The following is a 16,591-nucleotide window of genomic DNA, read 5'->3' as shown; positions in this document are numbered from 1 at the left end:
AACAACAACAAAAAAACCCCACAACTTTTTCCCTCCCAGAGTATTTTGAAGTTCTTGCCAGAAGTAAATCATGAAAATCATGATCAAATGGCCAGGAGCTAAAAGCAATTAGAAAGTAAAGGTGTGAAACTAAGTACTACTAGTACACTAAATACAAAATGCTGCTTTAGTCTTTAAAGTGGATGCAGTCTTAATGCCTTGTACTATAAAGAACACTTAAGCACAATAACCAGGTCTTAAACAATGCAACCCTCCATAATTACGTGTTATGAGTAGCCACTGAATTGAGCAGTAGCTAGGGTTGTATAAAGAGCTTTCTACCCAAAAATGAGGAAATGGCAGCTTAGAAGAATCTGCTACTTACTTAAACAAATGCATTTTTCTAAATGAAGAAAATGTGGGCTTTTCCTCATAGGTTCTGGCAAAAACTAAAAGAATAACCTGACATGTTGGAGCAGGTTTGACTGTGGCTCTCTCTGCTAACTTTGAAACCTGAAGAGTTAGCACCATCATCTAGATACAACTAGCTGTATCACAAAACTTACCTCCACCATTCTTCTGACACAGATAGGGGAATCGCCACACATTCCCCAATCCCACAGAAAATCCAACTTGTGCCAGAATATACTGGAGTTTGCTGTTCCAAGCAGGTCTTTCATCTTCTACATCTGAGCCTTCCTCAACATCTACATCCTTTTCTTCCTGATCATCAACCATAAGTTCACTCTTCTTGAAGGCATCATCTGAAGAGTCCTCATTAGACAGCAGGTCCTTAACTGACTCAATGACCTCATCATCTAGTTCTCTTTTCACTACCTTGCTGTTCTTAGGCATTTGTAATTTGAAACAAACAGCAAGATGACGTTCAGCTGAGACAGATGGACACTGAAGCAGACTCTCCCTCAGCGTGGGAAAAATACTGAATAAAAAGACTGAAGATTGTGCCTGATGAGTCCTTGATATCAGGGAATCAGTAAGGACTTCTGCTTCTCAACGTCTGTTCTACTGAAAGTATCTGTGGAAAAAAAAAAAAATTAAAAGGGTATTACATTATTATGCAGACGAAACTTAATTTTGAAATTGTGTGCTTTTTTTTCACCCATTTCTGAATATCTCAATGGTTTGACAAGAGGAGAAAACAAGAAGAAAGGGATGTTAAACCACTTTCAAGTTGTAGGGAATAAGCCCACTATTTGGTTCAAAAGATGTTATAAAATACATTTCATTCACTTGTTAAGGGTTGTTGGGTTTTTTTATTTTGTTTAGTTCCTATGGACTGATAGTTCTTATTTTGATACCATAACAAGATTCTTTTCATCAGGCATAAAAGGGTATGCTCTTTACATAAAATGGAGGACTTCAGCTCCATTACTTCGTGACTTAATAGCTGTACTTGAATTTATTAAAAGTGTATTTTAACCAAAGTAAATTAAGTTTTTCAGACCATTTCAGAAAGTCATGCAGCCATTAAAATTTTGATGGAGTGGATGTATGTAGTAGTTCAAAAGCAATGGTGACTAATTTTCTTGTTATTCTTCATCCTGGAATATATAATCACAGTCACAGTCTGAAAGGAGAGATACTCATACTTTACAAGCTTTGATACTTCAGATATTTCCTAAGAAACTATCAGAAATATTTGAAATGCCAAATCCATTTTAAAAGCCTACTGTTTTAAATGTGTATGTACATAAACAAAAATGCCTGCGTTTGAATGCTTGTTTTTCTTAAACACAATCATTTAAAAAGACAGACAAACTTTCTTGCAGCTGCCATACGAAAGGTAACCATAACTGTAAGATTTTGGGAAGGAATGTTTTTCAATAAATTTTTCACTAATCACATGGGATAAAACAAGTGTGTGCAAAGCCATCTGCACAATTAAGAGTCTTAAAAAGGATTTAGATTATGTGTTAAGCTTCATGAAAGCTCTAAAGAGGGCTTCTGTAACAAATACACAAGAAGTCTAATCAAGAACTGCTAACTGATGAGAATCAGAAACTACTTCAAGAAACATGAGACCTTACAGCTTTTGCTTATGGGCTTGCTGCAACATCTGGTCCATAGTATGAAGGCTGCATCATGTCCTGACAAAATCCCACGCAGTGGAGAACTGCAAGGAACTGTTCACACAGTCACTGAAAGACCAAGCACCTCGCGGCTGCTTCGTGCCAGACCCAAAGCAAAGACATTAGGCCACTGGAACACAGCCCACAGCTTATCAAGATGAGACTTCCCAGCACCAGAAATAAAACCTCTGCCACCACAAGTACCAGCCTCCTAGCCAAAAGGGCAATTACTTTTTCCAATAATTTCCAAGTATTTGGAAGTTGAATTTCACTCCAGTTGCCTACCGAACTCCATCGTAACCTCTTTTCACTGACTCCCTAGACTCCGGTCACTGTCTTCTCACTTTCCCTTCTGTTACTGCCTACTCTAGCTCTGGCAGTCAGCCCAATTTTTTTAAGCATAGTAGAACCTACTCGGCTTGTGATCTGCTTCATGTTCACCACTGCCATGGAAGGGTTCAGGCTCCTATAAACCTTCCTTCTGACATGCAGCAGGATTAGCACCAGGTTTTGCTTTGACTGATACCAATTCTTAAAAAAATAAAAAAATGTTAAGTGTATGAGCTATACAGAGAACAGCAGCATAGGGAAAAAGTTGTTTATACAAGAGAGAAATCTTAATGTTCTATCCTGTATATCTGGGCTAAATGAATGTCTGTGTGGGCCTCTTTTCATCTGTTCTGTCTTTTGCACTGCAGTCTTCAAAGGACAACGCCCTCTTCTAGTTCATACATGATTCAGTGGCTCTTAGTTCTGACTGAGATACCTATGTAGAACCAAAATGCAAACTTAATACATTAACTTGAAGCATTTAAGCAGTCCTAGTGGAGCTTTGGGACCATAAGCCGCAGCATCTGGTACTTCAAATGTTACTTTTAGTCACATTGGTCACATTTCAAACTTTTTTTTCCCTTTGTTCCACTGATGTAAATTAGAGAGCATCTTCTCAGTTCCAGTAATTAGTAATAAGTTCAGGGATTACATTAAAATGAAACAGCTGCACATGTGAAACTACATCAGTATTTGTCTGTAAGTCTGAAATCCTTCTCTAACTGTAGTAACAAAAAGATTTTCAGTCAAAAAGACACAAGTCATCCATCAGTATTTCCTGAAACATTTTAAAAGGTCATACCTGTTTTAATTATTTTAGATAGAGTAACTTGCAGGGAAGCAATATGATTTATCTGGAGCTCTCACTGATGAGTCAATTCCAACAAAAAATTGCATCACTCTGTCCTGTCATGAATTAAACATTGCAGTGCTACACTTCAGGATAATCTGGGCTTGAGACTTTTACTCCTAGCACAGTATCATAGTAATTTCCCTTTCGTTAACCTGCCATTAAGCAGAATATTATCCACAGAACTATCACTGTATAGACCTGCAATATTTGCAGGGCTTGAGAAAATGTGGGAGGCATGCTCAGCAGACTGGTGCATGGTTCTAACAGTACTGCTTTCCTAATTCAATACCTTATCACTGGCCAGACTGCACCAAGGATGGAGGACAGTCCTTCCGGACACATCACAAATCAAAGCACTCTCCAACTGTCAGATTTCACAACTTCTCTCTGTATTGAAGGAGCTGGTACTAGAGCAAATAAGGAGTCCTCTCTCAAGAGATACTACCATCAGGTACAAATGTTTTAAGCGTGGTCCCAGCTGGTTTGTGCAAGGAGTCTACTGCTGCGTGCTTGGCACTCCCAGAACGCAGTCAGTGACAGGCACAGAAGCCTCTCTTTGATCCACAACAAACCTGCACAGAAGACTGATATCAAACTACTCAGCTTGAGCTAGGTCTAGATATGAACGCTCCTGCATGAAGTCTGAACAGGGAGAAAGAGTAGAGTTACTCACCAGCACTATTTAGCTAAACATGGACCACTGAACAGGCATTCTTTTCTTTTACTCTTTCCTCATCAGAGTACTGAACTTGAGCATTTCACCATATAAAATGCTATTCTGTGTTCCCGTATCATTTGGATGTAGTCCAGTATTCACCAGCAATAAACTAGGAAATATCACAGCAAATTGTTAAATGTCCTCAGTTAGTTCCAGTACTTGTTACCTTCTACACTGCCTTGTACAGAAATACAGCACTATGTGATGAGACAGATAAATTTTATAAATCCTTAGTAAAATGGAGATTTGCTGTGTAGATTTTTAAATGATACTTAGGAGAAACTATCATTTTATCAGGACTCCAAGTCCTAAACCTTGTCAGGTATTTTAAAACGTTACTATGATACTACCAGTACCTTGGATTAAAAGTAAAATGTCAAAAATACAATTTAGCCTTATTAAATCTGTTTGTTTGTAGGTTGTATTTTTTTTTTCTGTCTTGCATCTAGATCACGGAATTTGATAAACTGATCTAGTTCTCAGCTTCTCATCTTTTTCAGGACTCAAATGATGTAACCTGTCAGATGAAAATACTGAAAGGAAATTTTTATTATCACATTTATTGGAAAATGTAATATTTTTCTGGACTTCTCCATGACTGAAATGAGCAAATAAGAATGGTTTTCCTCTTTTTATGTAAAATTATATAAAGAAAATTTATAAAGAAATCTAAAATTATTCTTAAACTGACCTGACAAGTGTCTGTATTGTTTGATGGGATTTAACAGAATGGAAATTGATGAACAATGCACGGTTCAGTTAAAAGAACATTCAGAAAATTGTTCTGTCACTGAAATAAGAGCAAACGATAATCTGAGTTGGCATAAACAAACTTTTGCAAAAGAACTTACTAAATCAAATATATGAGCTAGATTTTAATTATGTCTTACTAGCATTGTCCTTGATATGCTAAAATCTATTTCTGCCACATACTGAAAGATAAAACCATGAGTCTTTTCTGACTTTTTTGATATCAAGCTAAGTGCAGACCCCAACTTTCTCTCTCGGAACACAGTGGGAATTTTGTCATTTTTTTCCATGGAAAAAGAATCAACTCAATGCACCAGCATGCAGAAGTAAAGTAACCTGATTAGACCTCCACATTACTAGCAGATTAAGCAATAATAATCCCTTGCAACAGAGAATTCAGACCCAAATTAGCTCCCTGGGAGATCCAGGCTTGCTATAGAATTTTTACTTTAGCTTCATTCAGAAATGCTGGCACAGGGAGATAAGACTTGCAATGCCCCCACTGACCAAACTTGCAAGCGTTTGCAGTAAGACCCAAAGGAACTTCATTAGTCAAAGCACCAAACAACACATTGAAATATTTCACTGCACGTCCTTTCCTCACAATCTTTTTTGTATGGAATGGCTAGTAAGGGAGTTGTCCTGCTTCTGTTCAACACTGCTGCTCCTCTTCACCATTACACTGGCAATGAATTTTATGTTGGGCTCCTTCCGATGCACCTCTATCAGACAGATCTGCATGCCAATCCATATATAAATACTTTCTAGAACACTGCAGAATCACACTCTCAGCAGTGTAATACCAATAAACAATTACAAGTTACGAGGCTGGAGATTTTCCCAACGTGTAGAGAAAAACAGGCACCAAAAAAACCCCCTCACTAACGGATTTGAAAGTATAATGAGTACAGCTGCCCCATGTTCTTGGAAATTCATCACAAACCTCTATAAAAAGCCATTTGTAAGGCAATTTGATGTTTAAAACATCCCACAATACTATTGCAACGACTGATATAACTAAGTATTAACATACTTGTATCTGTGTTTTACCAACATAAATTAGAACGCAGTAATTCTGACATTGCATTTCTTCTTAAAACCAGCACTACCCTCTGAAAAGGAAAGCAACAAATATTCTTTTGCAACACAGTGTACTTTTTTCTTTTGTAATCTTATTTCGACTTCTGATGGAAACACAGCTATTTGACAACATTATTTACATTTCATTTTTAATGCATTACAAATAATCCTCAATACCTTTTTAGGTTCAATGTTTGCCTTTGAAGGGATTAAAGAGATCAATGTTCTGTTCTTCAGAGCACTGAGTTCTTTCCCGAGGAAGCAGTTACATACCAACGTGCTGCTGTTAGGGCAGCAAAATGCAATAAAAAACTGCAGCCAGTTCACATCACTATAATCTCAGCTTTGGAAGTAGATTGTGCCAGTGCAGTGTACCAGCCCAGTCCCACAAGCTGTGTTCCTGCTCACCAAATCTTCCCTTTGACTCCCAATGAAGAAACCAGTGTGGTTAAGCAGAGGACATGGAACTAAAAGTCAGGATTCTCACTGTGACACACGTCCATAAGAGATCTTTATTGAAATTCATGCCAAATGTTTCAGTCTGTATGAAATCACTGGAGGAAAATCACATGCAAAAGTGAAGAAGAGGAGCCTTTTGCACCGAAAGGAAATGTACAAAATGCAACTCAAATACAAGTCTACAAGCTGGGAAGAAGAAGCATGATGGGAACAACCAATACAGAAAATGAAAACTGACATTTTAGGAGCAACGGACTGCTGTAACTCTGCAAAAATGGAATCTGTGCAGACAGGATGAGGGGAATATCTAGTGACCATCATACTTGAGTGAAAAAGAGAGGAAGAAGACTGCAGGAGCAGACCAGTCTTCATGTGAGTACTGTGACTGTGAAGAATGGCTATCGCTGCGGGAATCTGTGTACAGATAATTATTTCAGGAAGAGTTACAGTGTGTTACAGTACTCATTGCACAGGCTGAATTACTGCTGCAATGCAGCATTGTGTTCTTTGGCGGAAATACACACCATAACCTTTTTGCCTAGTCAAGCCCATCTCTATCTATGAACTGAAGGAACCATTACGCTGCTCTTCAGCGTGAGCTACATGATCTAGCATTTTCCCTACCTAGTTTAATACAGCCTGTCAGTAAGATATAGATTCAATAGGTGCTTAACTCAATTGCAATTAAAGGTAATTATATTCTATACAATTATACTTGCATTAGCATGTCTCTGAAAACATCACACAAGAATGTAAAAAAATCCATTACACATTCATGAATGACACTCTAAAAAAATAAGAGCTCTGTGAGCTATGGAAGACTTAAACACATTAGAAAAATGATTTTATTCTGGTGTCTACAACAGCATCATTTATACTACAGCAAAACTATTTAAAAATGCAAGACTAAATTCAGACCTTCTGCAGACACAGGTAGTTATACAGACTTCAATGACACTGCATCACTTTCATATTGCTGGGGAATTCGTTCTCCATTCCTACAAAATTTTGTTCATGGCTTTATCCTACAACAAAACCCTGCTCCTTAAGTTTTTGCTACCGGAGAATACTTCCTACTATTATAGAACAAACACAATAAATGGACAAAACCCACCAAGTTTCTTTCTCAGGATTGTTCATTATCAGTAGACTTGATCTTAACAGCTTGTATGACTACTGCCAGATCACCGGCCCAACAGAAACATCTAGAGACAGAATGTTATAACCTAGAGCTCTTAAATGTCAGTTTTTCTTTCCACTGCACATAATTTCTAAAGAATTAATTTGCCTTACCGTAGTTTCTCACTTCTGCTTTCACAGAAGTGAATTTTTTTTCTCAGTATTTTCTCCTCACAAATCAACCTCAGTGAAATACTTCAGAGACTTAAAGGACGAGCTAACTTTAACCTATTAAAATGGAGAAAATGCATCACTTATTCAGCAGTCTTTTCTTATATGTACTTTTCTGAAGGAACAAATTCAGTAGTTACCACTCCTTCAAGTGAAGTAATCTCAGCAATTATGAAGAAACTCTACCTCTGGTTGGTCAAACTCAAAAGGTACAACTGCAGACAACTTGAAACAAAATCTCCATATTCTAAGCTCACCATATAAGATACAAGAGAGGCCTGAGTTTATTGTACAATTTTATCACACTTCTCAAAAGTGAGATGCTATAAAAGTATATTCAATATTTTAATAATGTATTAAAAGTTATTTATTTAAGTTGCAAAAATCAATTGCTGAAAATTGGGTATTACCGGATATATAGTTGCCCCAAGACCCCAATTCTCTGACCTCTGTGCTTTAGAATGGATCAATAAGTAAATCATGTTGTCCTTGGGAAGAATTTATGTGATTACTTCTTCCTCTGTGTTTTTTATATACAAGCAAAAAGCCAGACTGGACACATGGGTTAGTGGAAATCTTACTTCTCATTGCATCTGACTATTTGATTTCATTACATGAATCATGCTTTCAAGTTATGTTACAATAAATGCCTATGTCTTTAGAAAGATAACTATTAATACCAATTCCACTACTGAAAATCAAACAAATGTAAATGTAAATGGGTATTACAATTTTCATCCCTTCTCCATTTTGGCTTAAGGAGAGCATGCTGAATTATTAATATTGCAGTACACATTTCTGACACTTGAAATGAATAACTATCATTAGCCAGCAGCAAGAAACTCTTTTCCCGAAGTGGGAAATACACTACTGACACCATGACTCACGGCACTGTTGTCCACAGCATTCCACAAACATTTTCTTTGCTTTCTCCCATACAAAGAAGGAATCCCTAGCCTTAGGAGTGAAGGGTAAGAATGCAGAGCTCTTTTTCAGTGTAGGCTTATGGGAAACTCAGTCCAGTTACTGCCACTGCTTAATGCAACTGTTCTGGCACTTAACACTGCATTTTCACACCACTTTTTACTGTCTTGCCGGGATTTCTGGCCCTTCAGTACAATAGTATTTGGTTGTTCTTTGTCAATGGCATGTTTTTTCCTAAATTATTTAAATATGTTTCCTGAGTAATGGCAAGGTTGCTTTGAATCAATTTTCAAGGACAAATGGAGTTGCTGAAGTTTTAATTGGCCACCTGCGGATATGTCAAAGTTATTCTGCAACTGAGAATCTAGAGATACCTAAAGTCATATGGAAAAGCTACCATTGCTATGCTGATCTATAAAATTTGGGGCCAAAAACTGTTCTTCCAAAATCAACAGGTATTTTGTCTTTTAATTAAGAACATTACTCATGGAGATGAGTGAAATGGTCAAAACAATGGAAAGTAGTTGTGAAAAGAGATAAAAATGTCCTTAATGTTGTGTGCACTTCTGGTACACTACAGAATTACCAAAAAAAATCTTCCCAAAAAGATTCTAACACAAATACTTCAAGTGGTAATCCCATACCACTTGAGCAGTGACTATTCCTTAACAATGTAATCTAAATCAAAAGGAATAGCTGCCATGAGTAGATTGTGTTTCTGAATAATCTGTGATTTTCTGACTAATTCAGCATGTGAAAATTTTTGTGCGCATGGGTTTTTGCAATATGGAAAAAAGACAACCGTAGGAATGACAAGACATGAAAGGTCAACAGGAAAAAGATTATGCTACAAAACTAGTTTTGAGATGCCATGGCAGTTTCACACACCCAGTTTTCTGTACTGGTGATACATCTGAACAGCTATGAAATGGTTTGGTTTTTTCATGCACAGGTCAAAACCAATGGGATTTTTTCTTCTTGAATCAGAAGTGCAGAGCTGATCCCAAAGGGAGTGTCTGATATGCACTGCATGAAGGCTGTGATTCTATGGTTATCTTAATATGGGGTGTGGGTAGACAAAAAAAACTTGTATATTAGCCAAAACGAAATTAAGCAATCTTTCCTAATTATTTTTCATAGTTTCCTTTCTAATGTGATGCTGATAATGGGAAATATACTACTAAATAGAAAGAAACTGATTATGTTGCCATCGGTTTTTAAACAGATGGAGAAAGCTGCCTGCGTAAGACATCCAGCGTACATTTATATGACATCAGATAACAAAATCTTTACTATATTTACGCTTTTCTTTGTAGGGAAAAAATTGGGCCCATATCCTATGGTATGCCACAGTGACACACAGATGGTATCATACTATTTAAAAATTATTAGGTTTATCTTAGAAAAAAACACTACAGCAGTAAGCTTGTTACGTAGCAGTATCACAGGGAAAATAAAATAGCTGATGATAATGTGGTCTTTAACAAGTAAAAGAAAGTGTAATTTACTTAAATGTTTGAAATCCATCACAGCTCTCATGCGTGCCAGGTCAGTGTGACTGTGCAGACATATTACAATCATCTCATTTACTTCCACAACAAAAGCAATGCCTTGCGAAGAAATTCCAATTCGCTCCAACACTAGCAAAACGAGAACAAAACCAGGCAATATGGGCACAGAAAATTAGAAGGATTAATAAGCAAATCGAAGAGAAAAAGAATTAATAAGGGAACACTGTAGGTATGAATCTACCCTGTGGACACGTCGTAGCAGACGGCGGGCTGCAACCATCAAACCCCTGCACAGAAAATAAACCCATGTGGCACAGAGGTTGGGAGAAGGTGCTCATTACCATACCCACCCAAACATGGCTGACACCGGAGCGCCCCGGCCCCCGGCGGGGCGAGAGACGCGAGCGGCGCTGGGAGGCACCGAGCGGCCCCGCCGGGCGACGCCCACGCTCCGCAGCAACAATGCAGCGGCCGGGCCCGGCCCTGGCCCCGCGGCACATGGTGCGGACGGAGCCCGCGGGCCGCTGGTAGCCGGCTCCCTCAGCAGCCGGCCCGCCCTGCTCTCCCCGGGCTCGGCCGTGCGGCGAGGCACATCACCGCGGATGCTCCCGGGGGGAGGCAGCCCGCGCCCCCGCTCCTCCCGGAACACGCGCCACACATGCATCTGGCATTTTTTACGCAACACGCGGGAGATGAATGAAATTTCTTTCACTCGGAAAAAGATCTAAGTTCCTCGCCCTTACCGAGAGCAATAATAATTAAAACGCTGATTAAAACAGCCCCGTACATCCTTTTAACCTACCGCCGAGTTAGAAGGCACGGGCGGCTTCTAACCGGCGCTCGCTATTGTTACCCGAGGGGCCGGCTCTCTCTCCCCGCCAGCCAGAGGCTGGCGCCAGGGCCAAAGGGTGGGCTGGGGGGACCCCGACCCGCAGGAAGGCGGACACCGGGCGGACAGGAACCCCCAACACATGCTGCCCTCTCCCGCCCGGCGACACACGCGAGGCGGCCACGCTCCCCCCGCGGCCCCAGCCGCACGGCAGGGCTGGGAAAGCGCGGGCCGCCCCTCGCACCCACGCTCAGCGCAGCGCCGAGCCGTGCCATGCCGAGCCGTGCCATGCCGTGCCGAGCCGTGCCATGCCGTGCCGAGCCTTACCTCCGCCCGCCGGGCGCCAGCTGCGGAGAGGGGGGGCCGGGTGCCCCCGCGGGCGCGGATGGCGAGCGGGGCCGTGCGGGCGCGGGGCTCAGCGGCGGGCAGGCGGTGGCAGCCACATGTGCCCAACCCTCACTGCGGCGGCGTTTAAAGACAGACATAAAAGCGGCGGGGGGAGAGGAAAGGGGAGGGCAGCGCCGGGCCGGGGGAGCCGCACCTCCTGACGCAGGGAGGAGCGCCCACCCACCCGCCTGCAGCAGCATCTCTCTGCCGGAGGCGGGCGGGGAGGTAGACGCGGCAGCGAGAGGACAGGCAGGGAGGGAGGGGGCCTCGTCCCCGCCACCGTGCCAAAATCCCCGCGGCCACGCTTAAGCACTGCGGGGGCACCATTTCTATCTTCATCTTCATGCTGTGCCGCCTCTGCGCCCAGACTGGTGACGGTGCCCAGGTGCCTGGGGCACGGCTGCGAGCGGCCCGCCCTGGCCTTCCTGCCGCGGGGTAGCGGCGTGCGGGAGGGGGTGGCCTCCGGGGCGGCCTGGAGGCGGGAAACAGGCACACAGGTGGGAGCTTCCTTGGGGAACACGAAGGTTTTGAAAAGAAGGATTAGTGGGGATGAAGGGTGTGGGGCCCTGGAAGGAAGAGAGGTCGGTCGGAGGCAGGGGGGCGGCCGCAGCGAGTACACCTGTGCGCTGGAGGCCGGCAAGCGGCTGGGAGAGAGCTCGGGCGCTCAAGGGATGGAGAGAGACGGTGAGAAGTTCGGAAGACAGCGAGCAGCCCCGTGGTGATGGTGCACGGGTCTTGTAGCCCTGACTCCCAACAGTTTCTTAAGTCGAAGGAAGGTGATGTTTCTTCAGCGCCTCCCCTAAAGTGTCATTCAGTGTTCCCTACCCTTCCGTCAGTTTTTTCTCCGCTTGCATTTCTCTTTGGGGAAAAAAAAAGAGAAAAAAGCAGACCGATCCTGCCTAGCGAGGAAGACTTGTAGCGAAGAGGAGGAAATGAGCTGTTCAAAGGCGCGGCAGCCAGGTGGGAGAGGCACATTGGCTCTGCTGAGCACAGGCACGACCGAATGGAGAATGGTTTTGATGTTCGCTGTGTGAATAATTACTGCAACAGCTTCACTTAACATGCATAACCTTATTACACCTCGTGAGATTTTCCTTTCGAGTCGAGAGAAGATAGTCTGCCTAGACGATTTGCATTCATCTTTTACTTGGAAACCTGTGATACAAACTTATTTTCGTTTCAGCTTCGTTATTCAAAGTAATTAATCATAGCATTGTGCATTTCTTGCTAATGGTGCTAGTTCACTTAACTAATAATTTTCACAATGTATTTCAATTATGTATCAAAACAGCCCTGTAGACAATAGATTTTGTACTCACTGATCGAATATTGTTTGCAACTCAGGAGAAATGAGTTGAGTTGAGTAAGTTTCTACTGTGAATTCAGTACTAAGAGAAGATTTGTGCTTTGATTTGCCGGCTCATGAGTGATACTTTTATTTAGTAAATTAACCACTAATGTCATCAGATGATTGCATAGTTAATTGAAACAGGAAGAGATAATTTCTTGGTCCCTTTAAATTCTGTGTACTGTTAATGATGACTTTAGATCTGAGGTAGGGAGCTACCCACACAGACACAGACACCTCATTTGCTGGTCAGACTCTCCAAGTGTCTGCTTGTGATTCAGGAGATTTGAGGATAGAGAAAAAAAAATCTAAGTGGAAAGCAAGAAATACCAGCAAGACAAAAATCGTTATCCTAAAAAGCAAAGCCCAAATGCTGATGTATAAAAGCTCCACACCATCAAACCTTTAGAGAGAAAAAAAAAAATGCAGAAGGAGAGAAAATGACTGGAAGAAAAGCAGTTATGCCAATTTTATTTTTCTGCTAGGTTTTGCTATCTTGTAACTTGTGTAGAGATTTTAACTGCCATGAGTTGGAAGAGACCCACAAGGATCATCAAAGTCCAAAGTCCTGGCTCTGCACAGCCCCTCACACACCATGTGCCTGAGGGCATTGTTTGAACACTTCTCAAACTCTGTTAGGCTGGTGCTGTGACCACTTTCCCAGGGAGCCTGTTCCAGTGCCCAGCCACCCTCTGGCTGAAGAACTTTTCCTGTATCCAACCTAAACCTCCCCTGACACAACTCCAGGCCATTCCCTCAGGTCCTGTCACTGGGCACCACAGAGAAGAGATCAGTGTCTGCCCCTCCTCTTGCCCTCATGAGGGAGTTGCAGCCTGCAGTGAGGTCTCCCCTCAGTCTCCTCCAGGCTGAACAGACCGAGTGACCTCAGCTGCTCCTCATAAGGCTTCACCTCAAGGCCCTTCACCATCCTCATGTCCTTGCTCTGAGAGCTTAATGTCTTTCCTATATTGTGGTGCCCAGAACTGCACAGAGCACTGTGCCTCAGAGCAGGACAATCCCCTCCCTTGCCCAGCTGGCCATGCTGTGCCTGATGTCCCCAGGACAGGGTTGGCCCTCCTGGCTGCCAGGGCACTGCTGGCTCATGGTCAGCTTGCCATCCACCAGGACCCCTAGGTCCTTTTCTGTGGTGCTGCTTTCCAGTACCTCATTTCCCAGTCTGTCCATACATCCAAGGTTGTCCCAGCCCAGGTGCAGAATCTGGAACTTGGGCCTTTTGTGTGCAAGTATTGTTAATATTCTCAGTGCATAGAAGTGACACTTTTTCACATGCTGGGTAAATGGGGAATTAGTATTGCATTTTGCACCTTTTAAATCTGTCACTGTTGTTAATATTCTCTCGTTGTCTTAATGTTAGCTCATCATTGAATTTTACCTTAAGATATTGCACTCCAGAATATATAAACTGAGTGATATCAGTAATTACGAACTTACTAGTTCATGTAAGAAACAGCCATTCCTATTTTTTCCAGATTTTTCAAAAAGCTTAATGATCTAGTAATTTTAAATCACTTATGATCCTTTTCAACATTTTTATTTTATGAAATATAGCGTCTTTGGTTAAGAACTGTAGTAATCTATTCAATAAAACAAAAATATGCTTTGTTTCCAACAGTAGCACGAGGATTAATTAAAAAAGCAGAATGAAGATGTTTTATAAAAGTCGCCTGTTGTCACTGATTTTATGATAATGAAGATGTTGAGGAACTTCAGCTGAGCAGAACAAGTCTGCACTGACAAGTCACTGTGACTTCTTATTGCTGCATCATTCTGGCTGCTCCTAGTTCTCTAGGAGATGGCATCTGGTCAAGATTCTGAAGCAGATTTTGCCTCATTGCTCAAGACACAAATTATCCTTTTGGACATAGCAAGCATAGTAAGCATGGATTTCCTGACTGCAGCGCCTGTTTTTGTGTTCTGGAAACACTGAGAAAAACACCTTATTCTTCTCAGACTGAGGCAAATCAGAGTACATTGCAAGCATTGGGCCAGTACAGATATTAAAATATTCAGTTCCAGGAGCAGTGTCAATTTTGGGTATGGCTAGTTAGGGTTTGAGGTATGTGTTTGAAATTTAATTTTCACTAAATTGAAAGTTTAGTTGTAATTAATGGAATAGTATAGTGACCATAATTTCTTCAGCAGAATAAATGAAATAACTACCTTATTTTATTTAGAGAAGAAAGAATTACCATTCAAAATATTCAGAGAGATAAAGAGTATCATGTAAAGTATAAGTGTAACCATAAACATATGAATTTTGGTTTTGAAGGTAATACAGAACCTACTGCTTACTAAGGAATGCTTCCATGTTATGTTCATCTATTTTGAGAACCTCAAAATCTATATTCTCCTTTGAAATCCAGTGCTTACCATAAAGTCATAGCAATAAAATCATACCCAGGGGAAGTTCTAAACCCCAAAATTCACTGAAGAAAAATATTATAGCAACTCAAAACTCTGCATGAGTTAAAAATAGTTTCCTCTCATGATGTGTTCTATCTGAGATGATGATTTTCCAGATAAGTGTTGGGAATGTATTTTTTAAATAAATTAATACTTCTATGATAGGATGAAACAAGTAGGAGCTATTATTTCAATTACTACAATTCAGAATACCATGTAAATAACAGAATCTAATATTAAGACAAAAGAAGAGCAGTTATTTTCAGAAATCCCCAAAAGACTTTTACAGCTTTAATTAATGATTACTGTTGCAGCAAGGAATAAAAAGAATAGGATGTTCAATTGCAAGCCATCCATGGGAGATACTAAAAGTGTATTTTGGCAATTGTAGAACACTGTGTCACATTTTAAATATTATACTGAGGTCTCAGTTCAGAATGGCCTTCATGTTAAGTTCCTGCCTAAAAGTGCACGTGATACTCAGAATTGTTCCTTATGCCTGAGCTAGGTAATTTTTTTTTAATATAAAGTTTTGCTATGCTTTGGGGTTTTTTTAGCATTGCATGAAGAGGTGAGCCAGAATGGAATCCTAGTCTCCTCAAAATAAATTCTAAAATTCATGGATCTAGGATAACGGGAGATGTGATAATCTGTACATTGCATGAAGAAAAGTGGTTTAAAGAAAAGTAGCAAAATGTCTCTGACTGGTGTCTCATGAGATTTCAGAGCAAGCCAGTTTGCCAGTATATTTTAACATATGTCCTGTGATGACAGGCTTCTGGGCTGAGAAAATCCAAGCATATTTCTTAATCCCAGGACTGGCAAGGGCAAATGCAAGGCTCCACTAATGTATGCAGTCCTGTGAGTCATCACTGCCCACAGAAGCTATCGTTCTCTACTTGCAGCTTAATAACTGGGTTAGTCTATAATAATATGAAATCTATGTTAGATTCTGCCCATGTCTTACACACACTGTGTCATTTTTAGTTATTGATGGGCAAGGGTAAAAATTAACTTTTTTCTCCTGCGTGGAATTTTCTTTAAAATCTGTGTACAAGGGACTTCCATATGCTTCAAGCTGAAGCCTTTATGAATCAACCATAACTTGACTTTTGTATCAAAAGACACAAGCAATTCATGTGAAATAATTTTATTTTAATATATTGCAGTCATAAAGCAATGAGGATATGTAAGTAATAAGATATATAAGATTATAGTACATTAATAGAATTAGAATTTAATTGTTGGCTATCAGTTAAGACCGGAGAATGAGGATCAGGATGTGTGTTTCATTCACGGGACTAAAAGACTGGAGGGGACAACTGGCATTAGCAAATCTACTTCTGTGATATCCAAGTTAACCTGCCTGTATAAACCTGTCCCTATATTTAACATGTTCATTCTTAAAACTACTTAGGTTTCACCACTTCATCTTGCTGAAGTTTCTCTAGAACTTCTCTCCTGTGATTGTTTGAAACTCTCTTTGAACAGTCACAGCCGATTCATCATTATTTTTTGCTTGTGTTAAACTTATTTCTGCCTTTCTATTTTATGTATCA

General features: G+C 40.8%; 1 protein-coding gene across 3 annotated transcripts in view; it reads right to left on the bottom strand.

Moving 5' to 3' along the window:
* The window catches only part of SLC6A15 (solute carrier family 6 member 15), a 36,390-nt gene extending 25,061 nt beyond the window's left edge, over positions 1-11,329 (bottom strand). For all 3 annotated transcript variants that reach the window (XR_015772486.1, XM_005519401.3, XM_088055048.1), the window contains exons 1-2: positions 11,201-11,329; positions 546-1,015 (exon numbers count right to left, since the gene is read on the bottom strand). Coding sequence is in view for 2 of the 3 variants with exons in the window: in XM_005519401.3 (XP_005519458.1) it covers positions 546-834 (289 nt within the window). In the remaining variant the exon portion in view is untranslated. The remainder of the gene's footprint in view (positions 1-545; positions 1,016-11,200) is intronic.
* Positions 11,330-16,591: the final 5,262 nt, after the last annotated feature.

This window comes from Pseudopodoces humilis, chromosome 5, assembly GCF_049639895.1.
Source record: "Pseudopodoces humilis isolate 2021_Gansu_Grassland_sample_001 chromosome 5, ASM4963989v1, whole genome shotgun sequence".
Lineage (NCBI taxonomy): Eukaryota > Metazoa > Chordata > Aves > Passeriformes > Paridae > Pseudopodoces > Pseudopodoces humilis.
The sequence above is the reverse complement of the archived record's forward strand: the minus strand, read 5'-3'. Positions and strand labels throughout refer to the sequence as shown.